Below are 26,312 nucleotides of genomic sequence, written 5' to 3'. Positions count from 1 at the left end.
GTGGTTTGTGCCTTTTGCAAGGCATTGGCTTCTAGCCAATGAGCTGGTGAATCCGGAGGAGGATAAGATAGTTGGGTTGGAAGCGACTGCACAGGTTTCTGCTTGAAGCTCCTGCTCAAAGCAGAGTCAGACGCAGTGTTTGAGGGCTTTACCCCGTGCCATCTCCAAGCCCTGCCATGGATGAGGCTGCACACTCTTTCTGGGGCCAATGGCGTAGCAGTCGGATCAGTAAAGGAGCGCGCAGCTCCCTCACTGTCTGGCAAACCGCACGTGTCTGACTGTGGGCCCACATGGCTCTTTAAGGCCTCAGAGGCTGCTCGCAGGTGCCGAGCAATCCCGCTGCAACCTTGTTGTTTTTAGTTGCACAATCCCACACCTTGACCTCAGTTTGGTCCCATGTTTCAGGCTCATAAACTGTCTGATTGTTAAGAAGGAGAATAAGCTGTAAGGTTACCAGGACAGTCTTTGTTCCTAAGGACGTACGATTCCCCCTAACGCGCAACTGCTGACCAGCGAGGGGCAGTTGTGTGCGCGGCTCCGCTTCTCTCAGCTGGAGCTTCTTCCCAGCTCCGGTGCGCCCATTTCCAGCGACTTTCTGGACGAGCTTCTCCGAGCTGTTTGCTGAGTTTGGCCGAACCCATCTTCATGAGGCGATCAGTGTGCCTATTCCCATCCTGGTCTGCGTCCCGCTAGCCTGTTCCTTTTCATTCCTCATTGCTACTTCTCTATTGATGCCATAACTTCATCGGGTTGCCTTTTTCATCTTGAGAACAGGCTCCCCTCTTAAACCCTTCTCCCCACAGCAGTCCTTTTCCAAAACAGCTTTTCATTGGTCAAACAACTTTGCATCTAACAACAACGGCAAACACCCAGCAACATCCATGCCTTAATGGCTGGAGAACAAGCAACCCGAGACTGCATGGACTCTCCTGAATCACCTTTCTGTATTCCCTCTAACCTCTTTTTCATTCCTGATGGCCTCATCGTTAAGAGTCGGATGTTGCCACCAAGCATGGGGCTTGCTGACCCCCATGGCCACACTCCCACATCTCCCCCTTCTTCATTAATATCAACCATCTTCTTAACACGAATTACTATGCCGTATATCATCACACTGGCATCCCTGGCCATGGCAGGGGGAGTGCAACTAGGTGATCCTTAAGGTCCCTTCCAACCTGAGCCACTCGACATTTCTATGCCCGTAGGATTGTGTGATTCTACGAAGAAGACCAAGACACTGTCTGTGGCAGGGTGACAACTCTTTATTTGGATGACAACCACGTGTGCCCTGCTAAAGGCGTGGGGGCCTCTTGCAGGGCTGGGGAGAGTCCGCGTTGCTGTCGGCCCTCCTCTTCCTCCTCCGCCGGGGCCCCCCAGGTGAGCTGTCCCTGCCCTGGCCAGGAGGTGAGGGCTCGTGGCTGCAGCCCGGCACCACGGCATCTTCTTCTGCCGCCTGTCGCGGCTCTGAGAAGGGCTCCTCCTGATCCCCGGGGATGGGTGTGGTGGGCAGGTGGCCAGGACCCCCAGGTAGGGCGGCACTGGAGGTGCTGGGCAGCTCCTCGACGTCAGAATCCTCCGGGCTGCTGGCAGGAGTGTCCCGGGGGGAGGCAGCAGGGCTGGGGATGGCCTCAGGGCTCTCTTCTGGCTCCCAGGTGTCTTGGGAGCCCTCGAGGTCCACCTCAGGGCCGTTGTAGAGCTGGCTGGCAGGACGGGGTTCCAGGAATCCCAGGTCCTCCAGGTACTCCTCACTGCACGTCTGCAGCATGATGGAGATGAGCCGCTGCACAAAGCTCACCGTGTGGCCCTGCAGCAATGGCCGCAGCTCCTGCACCAAGGCCTGCTCATCCAGCCCGCAGCGGCACAGCCAAGCGATGACGGTGGCCTCCAGCATGTCCTGGTCCCACCAGGCAGCGTCGAACAGCTCCCTGGCTTGCTGGCGCACCCAGGAGCGCAGCGGACCGAGGACTTCCAGGTGCTCCCTGAAGAGGGCCGCCCATTCCTCGGGCAGGAGGCCTCCCACGGCAGGCTGGGGCACTGGCTCCGCAGCCCCCTGCTCGTCCTGCTGGCTGTCAGCTTGGGCCTCTGCGTCGGGGGCAAGCTGCACCTCCAGGAAGTCGTCTTCCGCCCAGATGGAGTAGCGGATGGAGGTGATGCACTGCCTGCAGAGGGGGCAGGTGCTGCTTCTCTTGGCCCAGCGCATGATGCACCCGAAGCAGAAGCGGTGCAGACAGGGGAGGACGTAGCTGGGCTCCTTGGGGGCCCCCTGGCACACAGGGCAGGTGACGTCCTTGGCCTCACTGGCCATGGTGTCGGCTCGCTGCAGCGGGCTGGGGAGAGCTGCAGATGGGGAGCTGCTTCCCCTGGCTAGCGCCGCTGCCACAGGTGCTGTGTGCTGCAAGAAGGAGAGAGGCCAGGGTCAGTGGCTGTGCTGGAGCGGGCAGAGGCAGTGCCCCGGCCCCTCAGCAGGACAAAACCCCAAGCCCAGCCCCGGGGCACGTGTCCCCGCACAGCTCACCTGCACTGCTGCGAGCACTCCCCGCACAGCCCTGGCTGCCTGAGCCAGGCAGGGCCGGGGAAACGCAGGCACTGGCTGCGGGGACGGGCACTGAGAGCAGCTGCCGACGGCCCCACAGCACAGCTCCAACAACTCCTCTCAACAAATCCTTGCTCGGCACTCCAAGCCTCACACACACGCTCAGCGGGAGTCCAGGCACGAGCCAGGCTGGGCCAGGCTCTGACGGTGCCCCGAGATAAGCAGGGAGGCCTGTGAGGTCACAGCCCGTTGCTGGCTGACCTCAGAGCCCATCGCTAGGTGACCTTAGAGCCCATCTCTCTGGGTGACCCCCAAAAACCAAAGCATGTGTCTGAAAGCACTTCCCAGACAGTTTGTGAACTCCAGCACGTTTGCTGCCATGACCACTTCCCTGGGAGGCCTGTTTCAGTGGCCAAGCCCCGTGTTGGTGAAAAATCTTTTGCTCACCTCCAGCCAGACCCTCCACCGGCCCATCTCATTGCCATTCCCTCGAGTTTTGTCAGTGTCCCCAGAGAGCAGAGCTGAACAAACACGGGGACCTCATGTGCTCCTCACCCATCTTACTCTCCAGAGCCTTCACCACTTTGAAGCCCTCCTTTGGACACTCGCCAATAACTTGATGTCCTTCTGTTAGTGTGCTGCCCAAAAGTGCACATACGACAGGACTCGAGGCGATGCGGAAAGAGCGTGGAGCAGAGCACAGCAATCCCTGCCCCCGAGCGGCCGGCGATACCATACTGGAGGCACCCCAGGATGCGGTTCCCCTCCTGGCTGCCAGGGCCTGTGCTTGAATCCCGTTCAACTTGCTATTGACCAAAACCCCCAGATCCCGCTCTGCAGGGCTGCGCTCCAGCCTCTCGTCCCCCTGACTGTCCGTACCGCCAGGGTTGCCCCTTGCCAGGCGTGGAATCCCTCACTCGCTCTTGCTAAACCTCATATTGCTGGGGATTGCCCAGCTCTCTGATTTGTCAAGATCTCTCTGCAAAGCCTTCGTCCCCTTGATGGAGTCAGCCACTCCTTCCTGTTCAGCATCATGCCTAAATGGACTCCATCTGCCCTCAAGTCCTACATGCGAGTCAGTCAGGACAACCCTGAAGAGAACAGGCCCTAAAATGGAGGCCTGCGGAAGCCCCTAGTGACTGGCCAGCAGCCCAATGCAACCCCATTTACAATTACCCTTGGAGCCCGACCCGTCAGCCCGTCAGATGGGAGGGGGACATTGCCAGGGCAGCTGACCTAAACCAACCAAAGGGATATTCCAGAACACCTGATGCCACACTCTGCAACAAAAATGGGGGCTCCCGTTAGGAAGGGGGCTGTCCTCCTGAACATCCACTATGTGTTTTGAGGCCCTGCTTCCCAAGACTTGGCCGAACATGGCTCGTTGATGGGAAGTAGAGAATATTTCTTCTTCCTTCTCTCTGTGCTTCTGTGTGGCCTTATTGTTTCTTTTGTTTCTTGTACTCCCCATTCCCCTTCCAATTAATTAAGCCATTCTCATCTCCAACCTCGAGCTCTTTGTGCTGTTTTTTCTTCCCCAGTTTAAAAGCCACTCTTCTGTGTTCGCAATAAGTGAAGTAACTTTAATTCCTACCTTGCTTGTTATTTTACCATAATTTAAGAAGTAAATTTTAATTAAATTGAATTAAAATATAATTTCATTTAGAAACCATAAATGAATCAGAAACCACTTTATGTCTATCCCTGAGTAAGTTGTGAGAAATAAGAAAGAATTTCAGTCGTCATCCAGGTGAGCACTTCCTCACCTGGCTTCTCTGATGCTGGGATACTGCCAATAGCCAAAAACTAGAAGGCAGTGAAGCCAAGCAGCTGGGATCCCTCTCCACAGGGTTGCCTTTTTCTTCTCGAGGACAAGCTCCCCCCTTATACCCTTCTCCCCACAGCAGTCGTTTTCAAAAACAACTTTTCATTGGTCAAACAACTTTGCATATAACAGGAACAGCAAACACGCAGCAACATCCATGCCTTAATGGCTGGAGAACAAGCAACCTGAGACTGCATGGAGTCTCCTGAATCACCCTTCTTTATTCCCTCTAAACTCTTTTACATTCCTGATGGCCTCATCGTTAAGAGTCTTATGTTGCCACCAAGCATGGGGCTTGCTGACCCCCATGGCCACACTCCCACATCTCCCCCTTCTTTATTAATATCAACCATCTTCTTGACATGAATCATTACTCTGTATATCCCATTGAGTACACCTGTTATGTCTTGTTTTCTTTGTGAAGTTGTTTTTCTTCTCCGCTGCTGCACTCTGTATTTAGGAATTCATCTTTTTCTCACAGAATGGCATAAAAGATCTTTCATGTGGGTGCATCCAACGAAGTCAGCTTGTGAAATGTGAGCTAACAGCAATGTAATGCTGTGTCAGGCTGGAAGAGCAGCTTTGCTACAGCTCCTGGTCTTCTTTTAGGTCGTTTGAGGAGGGAACCCTGCCAGCATCTCCCTGCAGTCCCACTTCTCCCCTGCTGACCTAGCTAGCCGAGCATCTGGGAGAACACAGGACCCAACCATCGCCCCACAGGGACACCATGACTGTGCACAGACCAGGGTATAGCTTTTGGACATAGCCCCATGCCCCTGAAGCACCACTTTCTCCTAATCCACCACAATGTGAACATTTACAGAGCACCTGGTATATAAAAGTCAGAATATTTGTTCTGGCCACAAATTCCAGAGGACGTCTCCTTCCCCAGATAGCAGTGAGGGCCATATCACGGCCCTGGTGCCGATCACTGCTAGGCCAGGGCACCTAGCTATGCCTCGCAGTTACCCCCAGGGGGATTACTGCCACTCAAGGCAGAGACCTGAGCACCACAAAGCAGTCAGTGTGGCCCTCGGGGCATGGCACAGTCCAAAGGCACAAGATCGGCACCTAAGGACAACTTGGTGCTGTAGTCAGGAAGCCAAAGGAGACAAAAACAAACTGAAGAAAATTGAAAGGCATCAGGATGGGAAAGGAACACCTGTAGTAAATGAGGAAAGTCTCAGGACCACAAAAAACATTTTACCAGAGGTAAACACTAGAAAATAGAAAATGACCTCAGAAACAAAAAGAAAAAAAAAAAAAAAAAAAAAAAAAGGAAACATGAGAGAAGAAACACAATACAAAAAATAAATAAATAAATAGTAAGGGAGAAAAGGGAGGTGCCCTTGGAGCCTGACACACAAACACAGCTAAAAGAAGCGTGAGTTGCCAGGGCCAGCTCCTCAGGGCTGATGTGTGCCAGCCGGTGACACAGTGGCTCCCCAGCTGGCCTGGCTTATCGAGCCCTTGGCTGCCCAGGGCCTGGCTGGTGCCAGCTGCAGAAACTGTGCCAGTCGTGGAGCCAGTGGCTGCCCGGTGCTGGTGCTCCGTGTTCAAGCCGAAGGGGCAGGAGGGAAGGCAGGGCCACCGTGGGGGGGGTATCTCCCTCAGGGGAGGTGCAGAGACAATAACAAAAGATGTTCTGTTACTGTAATCCACTAAGAACACCAGCTCTGCTTCCAAGGCTTCATCAGCTTGAAAACTCACTGTTACAGCAGCCAGTTTGAGAAGGATAAAGGCCATGCATTATGTTTTTAAGGTTTTGTTGTTTTGTGGTTATTTACTTACTTATTTAAATCCCCAAAGAGTTTGTAAATGAATAAATGTCATTCCTCTCCTTGTGCTTGATCATGTTGTGACTACCTAAAAATTAAGCAAGCAGGCAGATTACTTGGGCATGGAATTAACACAGTTTTATGGTGGCAAATGGGAGAGCAGGTGACCTTTTCATTAGGCTTAACTGTGCAGCTCTGACAGACGTGCCACTTCAAGTGTGTAAAGTGTGAGAGTTACGAGATTGCATGGCTTGTGTGTTTCTCTCATCATTCACTAAGATAAACACTCATCCAGTGAAGTCAAAAGCAAGTGATTCTCTCTTTCCATTAGAACAGCATAAATTGCAAATACATTTATTTCAATAACCACTCATCGGCAGGAATCAGAACAGAACAATTTGTGAAAATGTCAGATTTCTACCTCCTGAGCCCAGGAGAGACCAAAAGACTGTGAGAGAAATGCACGCCATTGCAGCAAAAGGCTGCTAGACTGATGTATTTCTTCTTACAGCAGGAGAGTGGCTTGATTTACTGCTTCTGCAACGAGATGCCACCTCCCCTCCTAACCACTGCCACTCCTCGTGTCGTATTTATTACTGAATGGTTGATAATTACATGGTGCGTGGTTTTCAGGGACGTGAGCAACATGCGGCTTTTACTCTGCTGATAATGGTGCCATGCAAACACATGCACCCAGCATGTGACACCTTCGGATTACCAGCCAATTAACTCAAATTGCTCTAAATTGCTGTGATCTATTAAATGCAATCCAAGGGCTCAAATCACGAGGTTCATCTGCCGCATGTCAGAACCACCTTTTCACTCATGCAGAGCTCTCTGTTCTCCGTGGCATCTCCTGCTTGTTTTCCCTCGCTGCTGCTTTATGCTGGCCCTGGGAGCTGCACAGAGCAGTGCGTACAACAGGGAAGGCTGAATCCTGCCTCGCCACCACACTGTGCAGCAGCAAATGCCACGCTATCCCGGTGACAGCAGAAGATGCAGCTGACACTTCTCCAGTGTAAGAGGCAGCCAGCCTGCCCTCTCCCCTGCCACTTCACTCCTGCTCGGGCTGCTGCAGCCCCAGAAGCCTTGGCCTTCTTTGCCCGTAGGGATGGTGGATGGGTCGTGGTAAACTCGGTGTCCAGCAGGACCCCCACGCCCTGTTCTGCCAGGCTGCTGCCCAGCTGGGTGGCTCCAGCCCGTCCCCAGGTGCAGGGCTCTGCTTCTCCTTTTGTTAAACTCCACGGGATTCCTGTTTTCCAATTACTCCACTCACCCTAGCATCCTAATACTCAGCTCCCCAAAGAGGAGCCTAAAGAGAGCTCCTCACCCCAAGTCTGGTGTCAGGTCTTCTCTCATGGGTTGTCTCTGCCTCTCCCAAAGCCACTACTGACCCCAGTTCCTTCTCCCTCGCCTCACTGCTCCCCTCCAGCTCTGTAACTGACCCGTGTCCAGCTCCTGCTCTCCCATCTCCCTGCAGCACCACAGGTGCCCCGACTCTGCTCCCCCTCCAGCTCTGCTCCCGTACAGCACATAGGCACATGAGCCTACCAAGAAATTTCACCCTGCAGCACGGAAAACACTGGCATTTGCCTTCCCAGAGAATTAGGATTCCAAACAACTTCACAACACTCCTGTGAGATTACGTTTCTTTTATTCATGATATTTGGATTTTATAGCTTCATCCACCAGGATTGACTTGAAAAGCAGTCTTTCACGGTGTCCTTTTCCTTTAATGACTATAGCAGTTAGTGTTGGTCTCTCTTCTCAGACAGCTGAATCCCCATTTAACAACAAGCAGAACAAAAAGAGACTAAGACACATCTAACATCATTAAAAAATATTCAAATACCAAACAGCACTGATGAAGAGGAAAATGAATTAAGCATTTATTTGTTAGAAATATCCCCTTAAAAATAGCAAAAGAAAAATATATATTCTGTGGGAATGTGTGGGGATGATACGCGTACCTATTTACACACCGATACTTCCACATCAACATCCTCACCAAAACACACATGCACACGCACGCACTCGCACACACACATTAGACTGGAAAAGTAATTATTTTTATTTTTGTAGTAGTTTGCTGTTGTTGTTGTTTTGGTGTGTGAGTGTCTGTGTGTTGTTTACTTTTCCCCTGGGAGAACATTGTTGCATCTTTTTACTACTTCTAAGAGCTCAAGCTTATTTGATTAAAACCCTGAAAAGCACTGCTTTTCTCATTAGCATAAAATACATGAAAAATCAAGTTTAATCATTTTGGATTTGAACGTGTACCACTACCAGGTTCTTACTACTGATTTGGCTTACTTTGCCCTTGGAACTACTTGTGTAATTATTAAAAAATGCCTTTAATTTCTCCCAAGATACAGGAAAAAATGTCTGATCACTGACCACTTATATACATCTGATCCCCCAGTGTCATCCCCTTTCTAAAGCACTTGAAGCACGTCATATAGTAGCAAACATAGTCCTGTTTTATACATAGTGCATTCTGTTTTGCAGTGCTTGAAGGCAATTCCTGCCCTCTGCTTCTGCTCTTCTGAAGAGAAAATGGAAAAACAACCCTTGGTGGTATCTCTTCAGAGGGCGTAGGTGAGAGCTGTCCCTCTGGAGGCAGAGAGGCAAGAAAGCTCATCTTCAAAACAACATCATCCTTGGAGAGGTACAGAGAAAATTAAGAGGCAGAAGGTCAGCTCTAAGCCCTCACACCCAAGGTATTTTCAGAAACCCCAAGAACATGTAGGAATGACAAGAAGCAGAAGGAATGGCCTTTAGTGGGTGGCTCCAGAACGTGTAATTTATTCAACCCAAGTGCAAAGGTGCTGAAGACCCTGTTCCATATTTAGGAGAGAAAGCAACTGGAGACCTTGGATCTTCATCTAGATCCCTCTGGCTGAGAGAAGGCCACCTTTAGCTGGAAACACCCTGGAATCGCCACTGGTAAGAGCAAAGACCTGAGATGATATTGCTAACAGTGACTTGGCTACTTGCTCCCCAGATACCAAGGGCACCATTCCCCCCGTGTCCTTCTACACAGCCCTGGGAATCTTCCTGTGCATGACTGCTGCAAGGATGCTCAGCGTTCACCCCTTAGGTCTCTGCTTGTCTTCAGTAGTTGCCTGTAGGTGCCACCGAGTTACATTAACTGCTTGTCTCCTGTCTCCCTGCCCTGTTAATAACAAGTCAGGAAAGTTGAACACCTTGTATGGTGCAAGCTTTGCTGCTTAGAGCTTGAGTTCTTGGCAAAAGCTCGTTTCCAGAGGTGCCTACCTTCTCTCAAATCCAATGGAAATCATCAATTTCACTGCTATCAGCAAAAAAAGCTCCCTAGTAGTCCCTGGGACTCCATCCTTCCTACAGCCCAAGAGAGGTTAAGATCTTTTTCAAGTTACATTGTCACTGCAGTGTAGCACTAACCTATGTTCACACAAAGCAGCAGTTCATTACAAAATCCCTTATTACAGAGACAAATCAATGAAGGCTATTAAGTCTATAATCACTGAAGGCAACTTTGGTATCACAGGAGCCTTTCACACTCTGAAGTAAAGCTGGCTGTGGCCTCAATCAATTAAAGTGATCCCAATTACATTGCCTTGAAGGTCAGCACTAACAACATCTCTTAAGGTAACTGCCAGACTCAAGAGTGTTGTGGTTTTTTTTTGTTGTTGTTTTGTTTAGTTTTGTTTTGTTTTGTTTTTAGGTAGGAAAAAAAAAAAAAGACCTAATTGAAAGACTGGAAAGGTGGAAAGGTGAGTAAAAGAAACAAAATAAAACCAAACCAAACAAAAAACATAATCCCAGAACCACATGAAATGCTGTTAAAACACAGGCTGGGGAATGGTTAGGAACACATATAATTGGTAAGATCAAGCAGAAAGATTTTCTCAGTAGGCGAAATTAGTGCCTTTGCATACAGTTGCATTTAAGCTATGGTTCTCGTAACATATCCTGAGGAATTGCATAAATCAGGACCTGTGATTAACAACCAAAACAAGACACTGGATGAGGCCCTGAGCAAATTGCTGCCGAAGCCGGAATCTGTCAGATCTGGATCCAACAGGGTGCGGCCCCTCTCTTCCAGGGGAGGAGGAAAACAGGGAACACGGCACTGCCATGCGGAGATGCCACCTTCCGGACATCATTCCTGCAGGGACGTCAAATACCAGGCACAGAAAAGGGAGGGATGGCACGAGATGGTGAGGCCATGGCCCAACACCTCTGCAGCAAAGGCAGGGCTTGTTGGAGACAGCTGGGCAAAGGCCCAAGCCCGCCACGTGCAGGAAGTTTATTTCATCACCTGGCAAACTCCAGCTTCCCGGGTTCTCTGCAGTCTCTTCAGGAGCAGGCAGGTCTGAGATGCCCAAATGTGAGCCTGCGCTCAGCCTGGCACAGATGGGAAATGAGGAAGGTGCCAGGAAGCCGCTCCCCTGCCTCCTGTGCCAGGACTTGGGCCAGTGCCCGTCACCACACCACGGGTGCTGAATGCAATAGCTACAGGCTCACGGGGAAAATACAAGCCGGAGCAAAGCACCAGAGCGAGTAACCAAACTGAGCACATTCTGTGGCTGGTTCAGCTCCTGGGCTGGAAGGGCTTTTCCATGAGACCCACAGGAATTTTGTCCAGGTCCAACACAAGTCCCTCAGGAGTCCTTCCACTCTGCATTTCCCTCCTTTGCCTCACAACACGTGCTTCACCACAGAAGGGAACACAAGAGTTTAGGAAACTGAAAGACTGTGTTAGAAGAAGGAAAATACTCCAGCAGTTTTGCAAACACACTGAGATTAATGCATTTACAAGAAGATTATCTTAAAGTAATTAAAAGCAACTGGGAACAAATTCTGCTGTGTTTTCAAACTCCACTACAGCAATTAGACTGAAGACAGCACATGGTGATAGCACAACAGAATGAAGAGTAGATTATTTTATGCATAAAATAAGATCTTTTCCAATTTATGTAGTGGCTCTGATCTTTTCGTTAATCTTTAGCACAGAGCATGGCAGTGCTGCTCAGCCATAGGATCACCAGATGGGGCTGACTGCAGTGAAGTTCAAGCACAGCAGGGCAGTGATCGTGCTCTTCGCAGCAGGGTAGGAGAAACCCTGCCACATGCAACTGATGTTGCAACTCCAGGCAGTCCTCAACCACACGTCCTGTGAAGCCTTCTTCCACAGACACATTTATCCTGTCTTTAAAACGAAGCAGCTAAGCTCAGCAGCAGCTATGGCAGTGAGTTCCACAAAATGGTTTTATCCCGCAAGAGTGCCAACGCCCCCGAAATTATACGTGTATTGCAGTCCCCAGAGAATTAACCTGATTGCAAAGACCACTGAAGGAGGTAGGACACTCCAGACCACTCCCTTGGAAGCAAAGGACAATGCTCCTTGTGTCGTCCTAAAGATGCAGAAGTGTCTCCACCTAGCTACATGAGATGTTCACAGACCAAGGCCCTGTGTCCCAGCAAGGACGTGATCACCAACACTTACACGCTCTGTTTTAAGCAAGCAAATCAGAATACACCACAACATGAGCCAGGAAAGGGTTGCTGTTATGCTTGATTTCTGCTATACCCCTATTTCAAATGTCCCAGACACTGGATGCTTTACGAGATCTGCTTCTGAAAATGCCTCAGAAGAAATAAACAAAACCAACACTCTTGAGGGGAAGGCAGCAACAGGGTTCAGCACTCACCAAGGAAGAGTAATCTCTTACTATAACAAAAATGTGCAAAATGCATTAGAAGGCACAGAATACATAGGTGTGTTCCACTTGATCCCCATTTATTCAGCTAAATCTCTCTTGTGATCTGTTAAGTATTGCTTAAAAAAAAAAAAAAAAAAAAGCCTTTTATTGGGCATATTTACATAGAAGACTGGATTTACTGCAATGTAGCCTTCCAGGCTGTCCACCAATGTGTTATTAAGTTGGGCTGGGAAGTGCAGAAAAAAATGTGAATTACTCCACTGGGGAAAGGAGCCACACAGTTGGACACTGTTTAGATGCGACAGAGATTTTCATTTAGTCCCTCCTGCCCTGACTGTTACATTACTCATCTTTATCTCCTGATTATCAACATTAAATTTATTTCTCCCTGAAAAGATAAAACTTTAAGGTGAATGGGTGGGGTCCTTTCTCTAAGGGGATAGGAGGACATCATTTACAGGACAGATCAGTGCAGTTCATAGGGTATTTCATGACAATTCTGACTATGAATTGCTTTTTTATGTAATGCAGCAACACCGACCAGATTTCCTGTCCATCACAGCAAGAATTCAAAGGTAAGACATCAACACTGCAGTGCTGTATCTGGGTGTGCACTCAGGTAGCTGGGATCAGAAGCTGCCTAGCTGTCACCCCACTACGAGTCACACCAAAGCACAAACCGTCTGATCAGCAAACGGACAGGGCTGTGTTCCTGGAAAATCACGGCTCGCTGGGATTTGGGAATGGTGGCCAAGCCTTGGGTGGTGGTGAAGGGAGGGAGACATGAAAGGCTGTGGGTCTTCTGCGATTCCAGGCTGCCTTGATAATCTGGAGGTCAGCCCAGGGGGACAAATTTCAGTAAAGCTTTAGCAGCAGGAAGGTGTTCTGTCATCATTTGTGGCTGAAGAGGTTTTTATCCCTAACGAAGGAGCTAGAACTAATATCAAGTTGATTCTTCTTTTTCTCACTAACCCACGTTGCTCGGATGAGGTTCTAGCAGCATATTCAGGGTTAAGCACACGGACAGCAGTGGGAAGCTTTTGTGAAAGTAACTGTGGTTCCCAGCTTCTCAGCTTTCCTGGATTAACAAGCAGGTTCATTTTGCGAGGGCTGTCATGTTCTCGAACTCTGCAGCAAGACAAAAATTGGACTTTGCTTTTCTTCAGTGGGTGTTTTTTAGTGACACATCCTGGTTGTCATCTCTTTCTGTAAAACAAGAAGGGGGATTAAATAGCAAAGGGCATTTGTTGTAAAGTGTGCATATTCCTCTTCCCAATTACCATTTCGGCATCTGTGCAAGCTCACCTATTTTTATATGCCACCATCCTTCTGCTCCTCTCTGTCACTTTCAAGGACAATGAATGTAATTGGCAATTAGCATGCTGCTTTCTGTCACTGTTGACAGCTTTAATACCTCACTAATTCCCTAGCCCTGCCATATAAATGGTGCTGCATCCCACACAAAAGGAATAAATCACCTGACAACGCACTCAGAGGTAGAAAACTTCTAACTTAATGTGAGAAAAAGGATTCCAACTGCTGTCACTGTACCTACATCCAACAAGAAACGTGGAGATACATTTCTATCTAATAATTTCTGCCTGGAAATTATGGACACACAGAGGGCAAGGCTCTTCCAGGACTCGACCAGAGCTGTGGAATTTGACCATGATGGCATCTGGGAGCATTCAGACTGCATTAGGAACTGGGGTCTGGGATCCACCATGGGATTTTATTTTATTTGACTTATTTATGGGCATTTTGATGCACACTACCTGGTAGCTGACTATCCTGTTCTATACAATCCTTCATGCTGGTCAGCAGAAATGCTGGAAAGAAGTATCAGATGGGTCTGTACTTTTCTAAATTTCTGTCAGAATTTGGAGGTGAAAATGTGTCTTGCTCTGAACAAAGGTCAAGTCTTCTGCGGGAACAGGGGCATGTTAAGATCAAAAATCTGTTATTTTGTATGGGTTTTGGCAAAAGATGTAGGAATAAGGAAAGAAGCCCCAGATTTGAGGTCAGGCTTGAAGGGCTGAAGCACCTACAGGTCAGTGGGGCCATGCAGATTCTACCTTTGGCTCTTCTTTCAGTGTCTCCAGACCTGTACAGCATTTCCTATGGAAATTAGATTTACCAAGCTGGCAGAAGTTTCTAAAAATCTTAGCTTGCTTGAATAATTTGTTACATGTGTCAGAATCTAATGTAAAGGCCTTGGCAGTCTCTCGGCATAGCAGGTAATTTATTACTTAAAAAATGGAATTGTAGGATTTCTTTCCCCTTCCAGAGTTTTAATTGGTTTCTGTTCCTGGTTGTTTCACAGACTATCTTACATCACCTGTTATTTTGCTGTCATGCAGGTAACAGAATGGGATATTGTCATTTGCAGCTGCTATAAAGGCAATGCAACTAGTCCAGCAATCTCTAGGGTTGTCTGTAATACCCACAGTGATCCTCACAGTAATCCAAACGGGTACTTGATTCTCCCTCTCATTTGTTAAAGGTGACAAAGGTAAACTGTCATGGAAGGATCTGTCCCCTTGTCCTGTTAAATGTTGGATGTGCTCTGCCACCCGTGAGTTTTGGTGGCACGGCAGCGTCCCCAGGGGCGTTTTTGCCAGCCGGGGACCTGAGGTGTGTCTCTGTGCTCCCAGCTGCCTCCACGCGGTGGTGCCAGGCTTTCAGGCCTGGGGAAGGACTGCCGCTCGTACAGCATCTTCTGCAGGAAAATCTTTTATTTCCCCCATCTGAAGATAGTCTGTGCTATGCAGCACCACTGCTCCTTGCTGCAGCTGCTGCCCAGCATCTGCTTGTGGGCAGGCAGCAGCATCTATCTCTGCAAAAGCAGCAGGACGATAAAGCAGTACCAGGGTCACTGTAAAAAACCTGGCTGTGCTCCTTCGGGAGCAGTGGGAGGCAGACTCTCCCTCTCAATGAAATCATAAAACTTTGTAAGAAACTCATTCAACATGCAAAATGCATTTCCACTCCTAAATAAAAAAAGTAGTGTCAGAGGTAGGAGATGAGACGTGGGTAAATATATCCAGGCAAAGGAAAGAGCAGGAGCCTGGGTTATCTGTAAACCAGAGTGCTTTAAACCAGCTTGCTATGTGAGTGTCTGAAATGTTTCAGCATCAATAAATTGCACCTGCAAGTTTCACTGCCCAGGTGTCATGACCCATGGAGCTACGATGCCACTGAGCTCTGCAGTTTGGACAGAAATTATCTCTTACTGTAACACAATTCCTGCCCACAGCTGTCCCTCCCTTCACCTCTGTGATGTTGCTAGGACAGTGGTGTCCACCATCATCCCCCCAACTCCTATTTCCCCCACCCAACCCTGTCACAGCAACGTTGCTGCAGAAGGCTCTGCAAGTTTTCTCCGAGCTTCTGCTCAAAGGGTCTTCTTCCAGCACCTGCTTGGTTTTGGTCTGGAAAATGTTCACCGAAGTTACAAAGTCAGGAAATCCTTGAAACCTACAGAGTATCATTATCTTCTGATGCACAGAAACCTCTTCTATACTGACCTAGATAAATGAAGGGCACAGAAATACAGAAACATGGACACATTGCATATGTGCACGTTTCTACTTATTTCAGACAATGAGCTGAAAATGCTTAAAAAAAAAAAAAGAAAACCTGTAATCCTTCAAACAGTAAATTGGTCCATGCTTTGCAACAGTGACCTACTTCTAGCTGTTTTTTCCTTACAGGAATTTATAAAAAGGAAAGATTCTATTATTATTATTTTTAGGAAGACTGATATAATTATAAAGCTGGCAAAGGGCAAGTTGGCCTCAGCCAAAACTCTGGTGCGAGAGAGGTGAGACGGGGCCCAGCTGCGGAGCCTTTCACGGAGCAAACCTGGGGCTGGGACCTCTCCCAGCCAGGGACTGTAGCAGCCAGCCTCTCCCTTGGCATGGAGCCTGCACCAAAGTCTCCTGTGGAATTTGGAGGTACCAGGGAGACTGACACAGCCCCACGCCAGTTAAACCAACCCTCTCAGACCTCTCCAGAGATGTGGCTCCTCAGCTGTCCTGGTGGTGCACAGCAGAGATGAGCACTGCCTTCAGCACAAGCTCAAGGCTAAGTCTTGTCCAGAGCTTCTTGAGTCTTTCTTGCTTCTGCTTCTCTGAAACCTAACAGGTTGTTTTAATTTGGGGAAAACACAGAGGTACATTCTTGACTAATAATTACTCATCAAAAGCATGTTAGGAGTACTTCCCAAACTGGGAAAAGGACAACTGGTTGTGGTCTGCCTGCAGACTGTAAGTGCTGCATGCCTGGCAAGGACAAGGACAGCCAGCCCCACTGGAGGATGAAATGTCCAGGCCAGGCAGCAAGTCGGAGGAGTAGGCGTGGAGACAAGGACAGGCACGCACAGGCATTTTTTAAAGATGTTTAAAACTTTCAAAGTCTGCCTGTACTGACCAAACACCCAGAACAAGACTAGCAGAAAGCTCCACACCTGAGCTGGTGAAAATAGATCCAATTCCCCTTCAAAAGCAATTACCAGAAATTCTAGAGTTTTATTCTGTACCACAGCATTCAGGCTTGTTCCTTCTACCAGTTTTGGGTCACACAACTCAAAAAATGAAGGCAGAAAACAGCGGTGTTTTCAAAGCCAAAATACAAAGCAGATATTAAAGCTTCGACCCAATCTGTGAGACGACTGTGCCCAGAGAACAGCCACCAAAAGATACACCCCCCAAAGATGGGTTCCCCACCAAAGAATGATGTTCTTCTAAGAAAATGGTGTTGCTACGTTTGTGAAAGTCAGAATTGGGGTAGCCAAAATGTAAGGTGTAAAAAAAGAGACGTCACCCCAGCACCAGCATTTAATGGAAGCAAATACTGGATGGTGGGGGATCCACGGTCTGCAAAAGCTGATGGGAGAGTGGGTGAATTCACACACGTGAACGGCATGAACAACATCACCCTGTGAGGATGCCACTGCTGCGCTAATTGCCCTCACTGAAATGAGCACGGGTCATGACTTCTTCCACTTTTGCTGTTGTGGTTTTCCCCACAAAGATTTCAACAACTGATGAACCATCATCGTGCGGACAAAGGTCTCAGTATCCTGGTCACAAAGGAGCCTGTTTGCTGGGAGGAACGCAGATCACGCGCTCCAAGATCCAGCGTTGCACAACTGATCTATATTCAGACAGCTAATTAATCAGGATAGGAATGATAAAGCCATATTTGTAACAAGTTATTTGCTAAACTCCTTTTTTTTTTTTTTTTCCCCTTGTGTTTTTAGGCATGCCTTTTATCTTCATTTACAAGTTGTTTTCTCCAAAGTTATTTTACAATTTTTTTAGTTGCCACTGTCTCTGCACACCAATAGAAAAAAAAAAATGACAGGCTGGTAATTGCTACTACCCAACAGGCAAATTGATCATCTGGGTATTTCCTTTGTTACAACTTCTTTTCCTTGAATGAGCCTCAATTATGATGATGCTTAGGACTAGATTAATCCCTCCCACAATCTGCTTGGTTCCAGGGTAGCTATTTCAAAGCCAAGCAAGGCCTGATGATAATCCTCATTGATCACTCCTGAATTTGTACAGCAGCGTTTGCAGGACACAGATAATATTCCTGTCTGCAAATGTAATCCCTTATCACTGGTGACAAAGGCACTTCATCAACTGACTGCACGTGGCAACAGGACCAGGAGGTCGCACCGAGAAATGCACCTGTCAGTGGGGTTGGGTTCAGGCAGCTGGTACACACACAACGAGCACTCGGGTGACTGACTTGCTTAAATAAGTCTTGTTCCCAGGATGTGCCTTCACCTCCTGCATGTTTGTTTCCTCAGTAACAATGGAAGAAACCTCCTTCTGTGGCTGCTTTTGTGTTTCTTTCCCTTGGCACTGAGGTCATGCAGACTGAACAAGCAAACGGTGATGCTATCTTTAGTATAAAAGTTTGCAGATTTTTTTTCAGAACACACCAGTTCTCTGCTATAAGCTACAACATGGTAAGGGTTTCACATAAATCATTTTGTACGCTAACAGATCTATTACAATGGCACAATAAACACATTTTCATGTTTTCTTCAACTTTTTACAATTACAGATGGAAAAACCTGTTGGATCCAATTTTGTACAGTTTTGCCACCGTCTGGCGCTACCTGCAACCAGAACCTGCAGGTGTGGCCTGCAACCCTGCCTCCCATCGGCGACAGGGCACCAGAAGGGGCCGAGGAAGTGCCCAGCTGTGGTTCCAGCCCAACAATCCTGGCTCTGATTCAGCCAACAACTTAAACACAGGCCTAAACCCATGGGCAGGAAGCTCAAATGCAAGTAGAGTAGAGGGGACACTTATCTATCCATTATCAAAAACAGAGATTCAGATTTCCTTTTTGTACCATACCTGATCTGGAGTACTGGAGTATGGAGTACCCCATCATTTTTTGTGGCTTTGTAAGCACAATTGCCTTTTTCTGTTTTTTTTTTTTTTTTTTTTTTTTTTCTTTGTTGCTGTAACCAGGCCAGCTACACCCCACACTTACTAAATGAGCACACATAATTCACCAGGAATGCAAGATTCACATTAACTCATCAGAAGCATTGCCTTAATTAAATAATTATGGACTTTTTGACTGTCATGCCTATAGAAATATTGTAGGAGTTCCTTGTAACCCAAAAATGAAGGAAGAAGTGCAGAAGTACCAAATGGATGCTACTGACAGTTACTTTCTCCTCTAATGTTTTGCAGGACTGAACACAGTTGGAAGACCAAGCTCCTTCAAAGTTTCCTGTTCTCACTTTACCCTAGACTGTTAACCCTAATTCTTTCAATCTGGTATTAATAAATCTCTTTGAAGTACAAAATGCGTTGCTGTTTATCACAAAACAGGAAATGTGGGCTAATTTGGAGAAGCCCTTTTTATTCAACAGCCTGTAATTTACATTCATTAGCTAAACTTTAAAACAGGATTCATGTGGTGTCTCACCAGCGAAATAAAAATATACTTCTGTAACCACAAAATAGACAGAAGTGTGTCAGAGCACAAGATGTCTCAATGGCTAATCCGGAGCACCACACAGAATCACACCAAAACCTCTGGTGAATCACTGACATGCAGAAAATTGTCAGTAGGACTGCCCTTCAGCCTTCCTGTTCTTCACACTGTACATTTGGATTCAGTGTAAGCAAAGCAGCTGATGTGATAAAAATAGTCATTAAAAACATGCATGCCAGAAAGGATCTACTCAAAAACTCTGGCAGTGCAGTGCGTCTTATGACTTTGCTTTTTTCAAGCATCACAGTTGAGAATTCTGCTTTTCAGCATTGTTAAGTCCTGATGTTCTCATCTGTTTCCATAATTTCTTGCAGGAAGTGGAGGAGATGAGGAAAAAATATGGCATTTCTTTAGATATCACTTACATATTTTTGATTTAGAGATCAGATTCATTTGTTGAGAAATTTTGGCAATTTTTACAGAGTAAAAGAAATCCTGCTGCGTATTATCACCATATCTTGTTGAAGTGGAAAAAAGGGACTGGTAGCAGGGAATGCTTGGTTTCTTCTTTTTTATTTTTTTTTCTTTCCATTTTTTTTAAGGAAAAAAAGATACTGATGGCTAGTTAGAAGCAGTGACATGCCTTGCCTGAATAGGGACTCTTTTACTACAGCAAACGGCTGGAGAAAATAAAGAAAAAAAAATAGAGAAAAAAGAAAAGAAAGAAAGACTCTAATGCCTACTTTAAAGCTGACTTAGCTGCTATTTATTTATTTTTGGATAATACCCAGGCAAGTAGTAAGTCAGCCTACCGTTCTGAAATGAATGACAGAATTTATAACAACTGTGAGCAAGAACATCTCAGGGAAACTGCAATGAATTTATACAATAAAACTGACACACAAGTACCTGAGTTATGAGCATTTTTAGAATAGCTGTATGCATGCATTATATGCATGGATTGAACCAGTGAGCACACACACACAGCCTCTGATACCATTATCTGCGTGCACATGCATGCGAGGCGTTCGTTCTGCATCTGCTGTTGAAGCACTGGGCTGTTGAAGACACTTTTCTACAAGGTGCATGGTAGATACTCAGTAGGTGAATTCTGTTTGAGGAGAGGCTGATGGTCAATTCCATCCAGCAGAAGGTGTGGCATGCGATTTTGTGGGAGGGCAGATGTCGGAGGAGGGACGGGAAACTTGGGTGCCAGTTTGTCCATTAAGACAATTCCTTGTTACTGAGAGGGTTTCCTGATCTCCCTTTGGAAGTCCCAATGCCAATGCATGAGGAGAGCAGAAAGAAAAGTTTTTCACACAGAAGCTTCACCGGCAGATTTCAGAGTCAGAAGCTGTTCATGACAGATCAATTAGAGAGTGACCAGTTATCCTTTCTGGAGCACCACCTACGGCTCTGAACAAAATTAAACCTTATGGGTTCCCTACCTAAAGCTTAAGCCATCTGGACAGAATACAAAACACACTGGAAAGTCTAGAATAATAAAAAAAAAAAGACAAAGATACCTTTAAAACAATGTGCTAGCATTCTTCTTGTCTTGCTCCTTTAAGTGCTGCAAAATGGGACAACTCAGAAGGATCCAATGGGCTGTACTTGTAACGAACATCAATAGAAAACAGAATTGGGTAGCTATGAAGGATGGTGGTAACAAAAACACAACGACTTAATGAAATTAGTTCTTTGCTTTCAAGCTTACACTGTCCTTTGCTGAGTGGTAGATCATTTATAAGTCAAGGTTTGAAACTGCTTATTTCACAGCCCATTGATTTATGGGTGCCAACGTTGCTTTCACGATGGCTGGATATATATACGGAGAAAACGGTCTGGAAAAATGAAAAATGCAAATTCCAGTTTCACCACAAACATAAAGAACAGACAAGCAGAAAAAGCAATGATTTCAGGGGGGAAAAAAAAAAAAAGAAAAAAAAATGTGAATTACGAAAGGTATAATTCTGTTTAAAAATTTATGCTTGAAAAATGTATCTGCAGTAGAAGCCTCATTTGATCATCCTGTTTAACTCTGCTGTGTTTCACCTGAGTGTGCCCTTGTTGAAATGTCAGTAGTTTGCCATGTTTTGTTAAGCCTGCTACCGCTGTTTTTTCCAGTGTAAGCTCTGGAGGGGGCTACTGACAGATGGGCCATGTTTACAGTATTTCTGCAACATCTATGGCAATGAATTTCTGGCAATGAAGTGCCTGATGAATAAACATTTTTTTTTTTTTTTTTTTGTGGGAGACAAAGAGGCAGCAAAACTGCTAATTATTTTGTGAAAAGATGTACTGTTTGCAGTAAGCTGTATGTCTAACAGCAGCGACTTGGGCACAGGAGTGACAGATCTGGGGACTGATTCTTATGCCTTGCTGTACCTACCCCTGGGAAAGCAAGAAGTAAAAATGAGAAACTCCTAGTGTTCACCTGAACAGCATTTGCTTCAAGTACTGCTGAATAGCTCATCCTGAAACAGGGTGAAGCTTGGTTCATTGATTTGACTTTTGTGTGACTCCCGCAACCAGTGGCTGTACTGGCTCAAGCAGCTGCTGCAAGCCCAAGGTGCCACGTTTTCCAGTTTCAGACTGCGCTCATTGTGGCATAAGATGACTATGAAACCATACCTTAAATGATTTTTTAAAAATAGATTAAAGAAAATATTGGATGGAAGACCTGGAGGTGGAAATACTGCCTCTTCACAACAATGCCACACGTACAGCAGGCATTTTTTACATCCCATCTGTATACAAAAATAACTCTTCCTTTTCCTCGCGTCACTTTTGTCCTTTCTGCTAAATGTGTGCACAAACCTGTCCATGGGGTACAGAAGCATAAAAAACAGCACACTGTGTAGTACTGGTGTTGGTGACAAAACAGCATATGAATATACCACCCAAGATTGTGGGGCTACAATTTTCCTCTGAATTTTGTGGGAAGATATCAAAAAATCCCACTGACTGAGAAGAAAGTGCTCCAGATTTACATCAATGTAATCAGGGCAGCAACGTAGCTCTGAAGAATAAAATATGGGAAGGTAGAGCTTTTACACAAACCTCGCTGTGAAATTTCCTAAATGAATTTTAACTTTGGAATCCTACTGTCACTCAGCCCATTATGGGTTTTTGCAATTAACCTACAATACAGCTTGATAAGGGAGGAAAAAAATACAAACCCTGAACACAGTTTAATGTTTAGGTTGATGTATTAAACACTCATCTCTTTACTTGCTAGACTGCCTGGACAAACCCTAGAAGTTCCAGAGAACTTTCTCAAGTTCCAACTTGAGAAAGGAAGTTTCCTAGAGAGATAAACAAACAAACAAAAAACATGTAAGTACTTTTAAGCGACTGGTAATATTGGATGAAAATGTTATCAGAAGCCAATTGACCACAAGGTCAATGGAAGATTTTACATTCAGAATTATACAGAATAAGGAAAGAAGACCTTACTATCTTTGTTTATTCTGCAGATGAACTCCATCCCCATGGAGGCAATTACCAGTTTGTCCATTTTTATGCATGCAGCTCCACTGACTGCCACCACTTCCAACCCCCAAATTATCTATTTGCTACCATAGCTGATTATCTCCACATCAAAATTAAATCACTACTTTAACAGTTATCATAACAACATCTTTAAGTAAAACCCTTCTCTGTTTTTCTCCGTCCAAATGTAGTTATTACTTTCTGTTCTCATAAAACAAAATGTTTACCAAAAAATTACTTCTGAGAGAAAGGTCAAAGTTTTCAAGGGATGGGAATTATAAAAAAAAAAAAAAAAGATTTCTAAAGTATGAGCAAAGCAGATGGCCACATTCTTCTGTCTTTTATCCTTGTCCTCAGAGGGGAATTTCACTGCAATCAATAGTTTTCAAAGTTGCGTAGGAATTTGCTGGGAATCTGACTGGTTTGCTATGTATTTTTGGCTATTTCTGAAAGAGCACAAAAGTTACTCCTTGCTCTGTAAGAGGACACTGCATTGGTTAAACATGAAAATGTACATAAATGGCATATGCTGGTATCTCTATCTGTCTGGCCAATAGATGTACGCATTTGACAATTCCTGGTAACTGAGAGAGAAGCAAATGTACTCAAACCAGATGAACCCTTCCATCATATTTGCCGGTGTTTGACCCCCTTGCTCATCACTTCCCACAGTTCTTTGGCACCCGATGAACTCCTGACCTGCCCACAGTTCTGAAATGTACGTGTTTTTGCCACCTAGATTTGTTATTAGAACACAAGTTTCAAAGTATGTATTGGATACACAGGCCTTGCACAGATTTCCAGGCCCTCTATGACCTTCCTCAAACTTGCAGAGCAAGAATAACACTTTTTTTTTTTTTTTTGTAGAGATGTACCTTAAGGGTATGCTAACCAGTAGTGCTCGGTAGTGAGAAAGAGATAGGCCCACACCTCCCACAACGAAAAAAAAAAAATGTGTCTTAAGAACCTTGCTCCTCTGAATGAATTTACACTGTGCTCAGATCTTTAAATTTAACACAGAAATCTCACCATGTTTTGGGGTGTAGTTTTTAATTTAATCTAACTCTGACAAGCACAAGGCATACTGAAACAGCAGGCCAGTGAAAATGCAGGGATTTAGAAATCAAGTCAAGATACTGCAACATACACTAAGAAGTTGGGAGCAAACTGCTGCCTCACCTGTTGTCATGCTGTTGCCTGACAAAATGCTTTGCACTGAGGTTCAGCCACAAATCTCTAAGGCCTCCGAATCTAAAATGACTGAACAAGAGGAGAAATACATCTGCAGGATTCTTTGCCTCTGTGTCTGTCTGGCAGGCACCTTTTGGCTCAGGGGAAAAAAAAAACACTGTGGTTTAATGCCTCCCTGGCACTAATTTTATTGCTTTTCAGAAGCCTTTTTTTTTTTTTTTTTCCTTTCCTTTACTACAGGACACGTTGCTGTGGTTGTGATGATCCTCAGGTTTCATGACACGATCGCTGCCTCTCCAGCTAAGCCTGGAGCACAGCAATAAACAGACTCTGTGATCACCAAACCCAACATCCAAAAAGAGCCCCCTGCCTTCAGGAGTGGAAGGAGGAATTCAGCTTCTTCGAAGCAGCAGAGCCAGGGAAACTGCTTCTGTGACCCGAGGCTGTGTCATACCTAGCAGACACTTTCAAAAGATAAACTCCTTCACAGGGAGGCTGCTCCACCTGCAGCAGCACTTTATTCCTGCTAGTTAGCCTTTCTCTTCTGAGATAAGAGTAATGGAAAGAGATGCGTATCAGGGAAGGTACTCACCTCCCTTTACAGGAAAAGCAGATTTATGACTCAGCTCACTGGGCTGAGCTAAAGAAATCAAGAAGTATTTGGAAGGGATTATGTTGCCTTGCATGCAGCAGCTTGTATTCCTTAAAAATATACAAACCGATGATCGACCCGAAGGGAGGAAGATGAACCAGGAGCAAGTTCTACTCTTATTACAGCTCTTACTTGGTGGTACCAGAGCACTTCACAAACACCGATGAATTCAAGCTCACAATACTGTCTAAATACTATATCCACTAAATACTATATCCAACAGAGGAAAACTCAAGAAGAGAGCTATTACTTTACCCGTTGATAGGTTAGAAACCCAAATTAGAAACAAAATGCAAGGCTCCACCCAACAGATTGCATATGACAACTAACACTTGCACCTTACTTTGCAGAGGATGCTTTGTACTGGGCTTAACCAGCAGGGTTTTGGTAGCAGACGACTACAGGGGTGGTGGGAGGCCAACACCTGCCCTGTGCCACTCACAGCCACTTCCAGCTGGCTCCAAAACTGCCATAAATAACCCACCGTGTGCCAGAACTTCAACCAGAGAAGTCTGTGGCTCCTCTGCTCACAAACAGTTCAGAAAGAGCAGCAGCTGCTAGAAGGCGAGGACACGGGGATGGAGGCACCGTTAGGGCCTGCATCATGCCTCACCTCACCAAAGGGACTGGCAATGTCTGGGTGTAATGTGGAAAAACCAGAGTGAGTGGAGACTCCGAAGAAGGGAGAGAAGGTTTCTGTTAAATTTGAGCCTGGGGAAGAAGGCCCTTCTTTCCTGAGCATTTTGTTCAATTACTAGTCTTTTTTTTTTTTTTCTTTTCCCTTGATATCCATATTAGTTATCAAAAACTTTTTTTTAATTGGCAAAAAATGAAGCAGAATTCCCCAGCTCAGGACTGTTTTGCTCACAAGGTGCTTACAAGGTGCTTGGCGTGTTCTTAAGTCCTACATGCTAAGAAATCAGTTGTTTAAAAACAAGAGTGGTGGAGAAAAAAGCAGAAGAGCATTGCTGCTTCTGGAGCTGCACTGAGTCCCACTAAAAAGCACATTTAGATTGTTTCAAGCGTCCTGTGTAAGCATCTGCACAAGGTGAGAATGGGATGGAGGCACAGACATTGCCCAGCTAGACAACTTTCAGCCACAAAAACAGGCTCAGAGGTAAGCTAAGGTGAACTGTGACAGTGGAGGATAAAATCAGTCAGTGGGAGCCAGTACAAAGCAGATGCCACATCCTAAATTCAGACCTTTGTTTATTTCCTGATAACTTCCCTGTGGAGATATGCTGCGAGGGTCTTCTGAGACCTCTTGTGGTACACACTGCCTGTCTGCCTGTCAACTGTGCGAGAGACCAGGTATGTCCTCAGACTTCTTATTTCCTCCCAAATTAACCAACTGGCCATGCCTTGTTTTCTTCACGACCACCTGTGTGGTCAGAAAGCGTGCCAGCTTCCATTTTTTTCCTCTCAAAGCAGCTCTGTGAAAGGCTCAGGGACCTGTCAAAGTAACACAGCCTCGGGGATGTGAAAAAGATAAGGAGCATTTTAGACTACAGCCCCCACTTTAACTGAAGCTATGCAACTCCTGAATGGAAGGGGGGAACCCTATTTGACTCACTTGCTTCATTTGATTTTACAGCTGCTGCACGGGGTTGCAGAAGGCTGATAAAATCTCTTTTAAACAGACAGAGTAAGTCCTGCCAGCAGGCTAATATTACTATTCATCTACTGCCTGCTTCCCTCATTATTCTCCCTTTTTGGAGATATGTTGATAAGTACGTTGCCTTCCTGTTTATTAAAGCATGTGGCAGTCTGATTTTATTTAATCAGCCCTTGGCCTATTTTCTAATTAAGGGAGATAATGTAGGCTCGTTTCCTGCCACGGTGAACCTGGCAGGGCATAGGTTGTCCTCAACTACCACACTAGAATCCAAGATTATTTGCTATGTCTGCTGTTGTCTGGCAGCTCCTCCCTTTCTCTCTGCCCAGCTGAAGACAAAAGTACAGACTTTTTTTGTTTGTTTGTTTATTTATTTATTTTTTTTTTCCCTGACTTTCCATGCTGCTGACACCCACCCAAGTGGGAGACAGGGAGATGAAAGAAGCAGGTGGGGCTTCGTCAGATGGCTCACACGATGCCCTCCCAGTGCAGGTGGAACAGTTTTCTGGAAGACCATGAATCCCAGCTAAGTTTGTAATGCTGCA

General features: G+C 46.1%; 2 protein-coding genes across 13 annotated transcripts in view; both read right to left on the bottom strand.

The window, feature by feature from the left end:
* Window positions 1-1,291: 1,291 nt before the first annotated feature.
* LOC137848579 (E3 ubiquitin-protein ligase Topors-like) lies at window positions 1,292-2,305 on the bottom strand. The gene has a single exon (XM_068667802.1). It carries the CDS (start codon window positions 2,303-2,305, stop codon window positions 1,292-1,294), a length of 1,014 nt encoding a protein of 337 aa, XP_068523903.1.
* A 5,468-nt stretch (window positions 2,306-7,773) lies between these two features.
* The window catches only part of MOB3B (MOB kinase activator 3B), a 92,843-nt gene continuing 74,304 nt past the window's right edge, over window positions 7,774-26,312 (bottom strand). For all 12 annotated transcript variants that reach the window (XM_068666600.1, XM_068666602.1, XM_068666601.1 and 9 more), the window contains one exon: window positions 7,774-13,050. In XM_068666600.1, the coding sequence (XP_068522701.1) occupies window positions 13,021-13,050 (30 nt within the window). In that variant the 3' untranslated portion in view covers window positions 7,774-13,020. The remainder of the gene's footprint in view (window positions 13,051-26,312) is intronic.

The sequence above is a fragment of the Anas acuta genome, chromosome Z, assembly GCF_963932015.1.
Source record: "Anas acuta chromosome Z, bAnaAcu1.1, whole genome shotgun sequence".
Taxonomy (NCBI): Eukaryota; Metazoa; Chordata; class Aves; order Anseriformes; family Anatidae; genus Anas; species Anas acuta.
This window is presented reverse-complemented; position numbering and strand designations above follow the sequence as displayed.

What these genes read in the sequence shown, in the direction of transcription:
- LOC137848579 (XM_068667802.1), bottom strand. Translation starts at nt 2,305, where the DNA reads ATGGCCAGTGAGGCCAAGGACGTCACCTGCCCTGTGTGCCAGGGGGCC.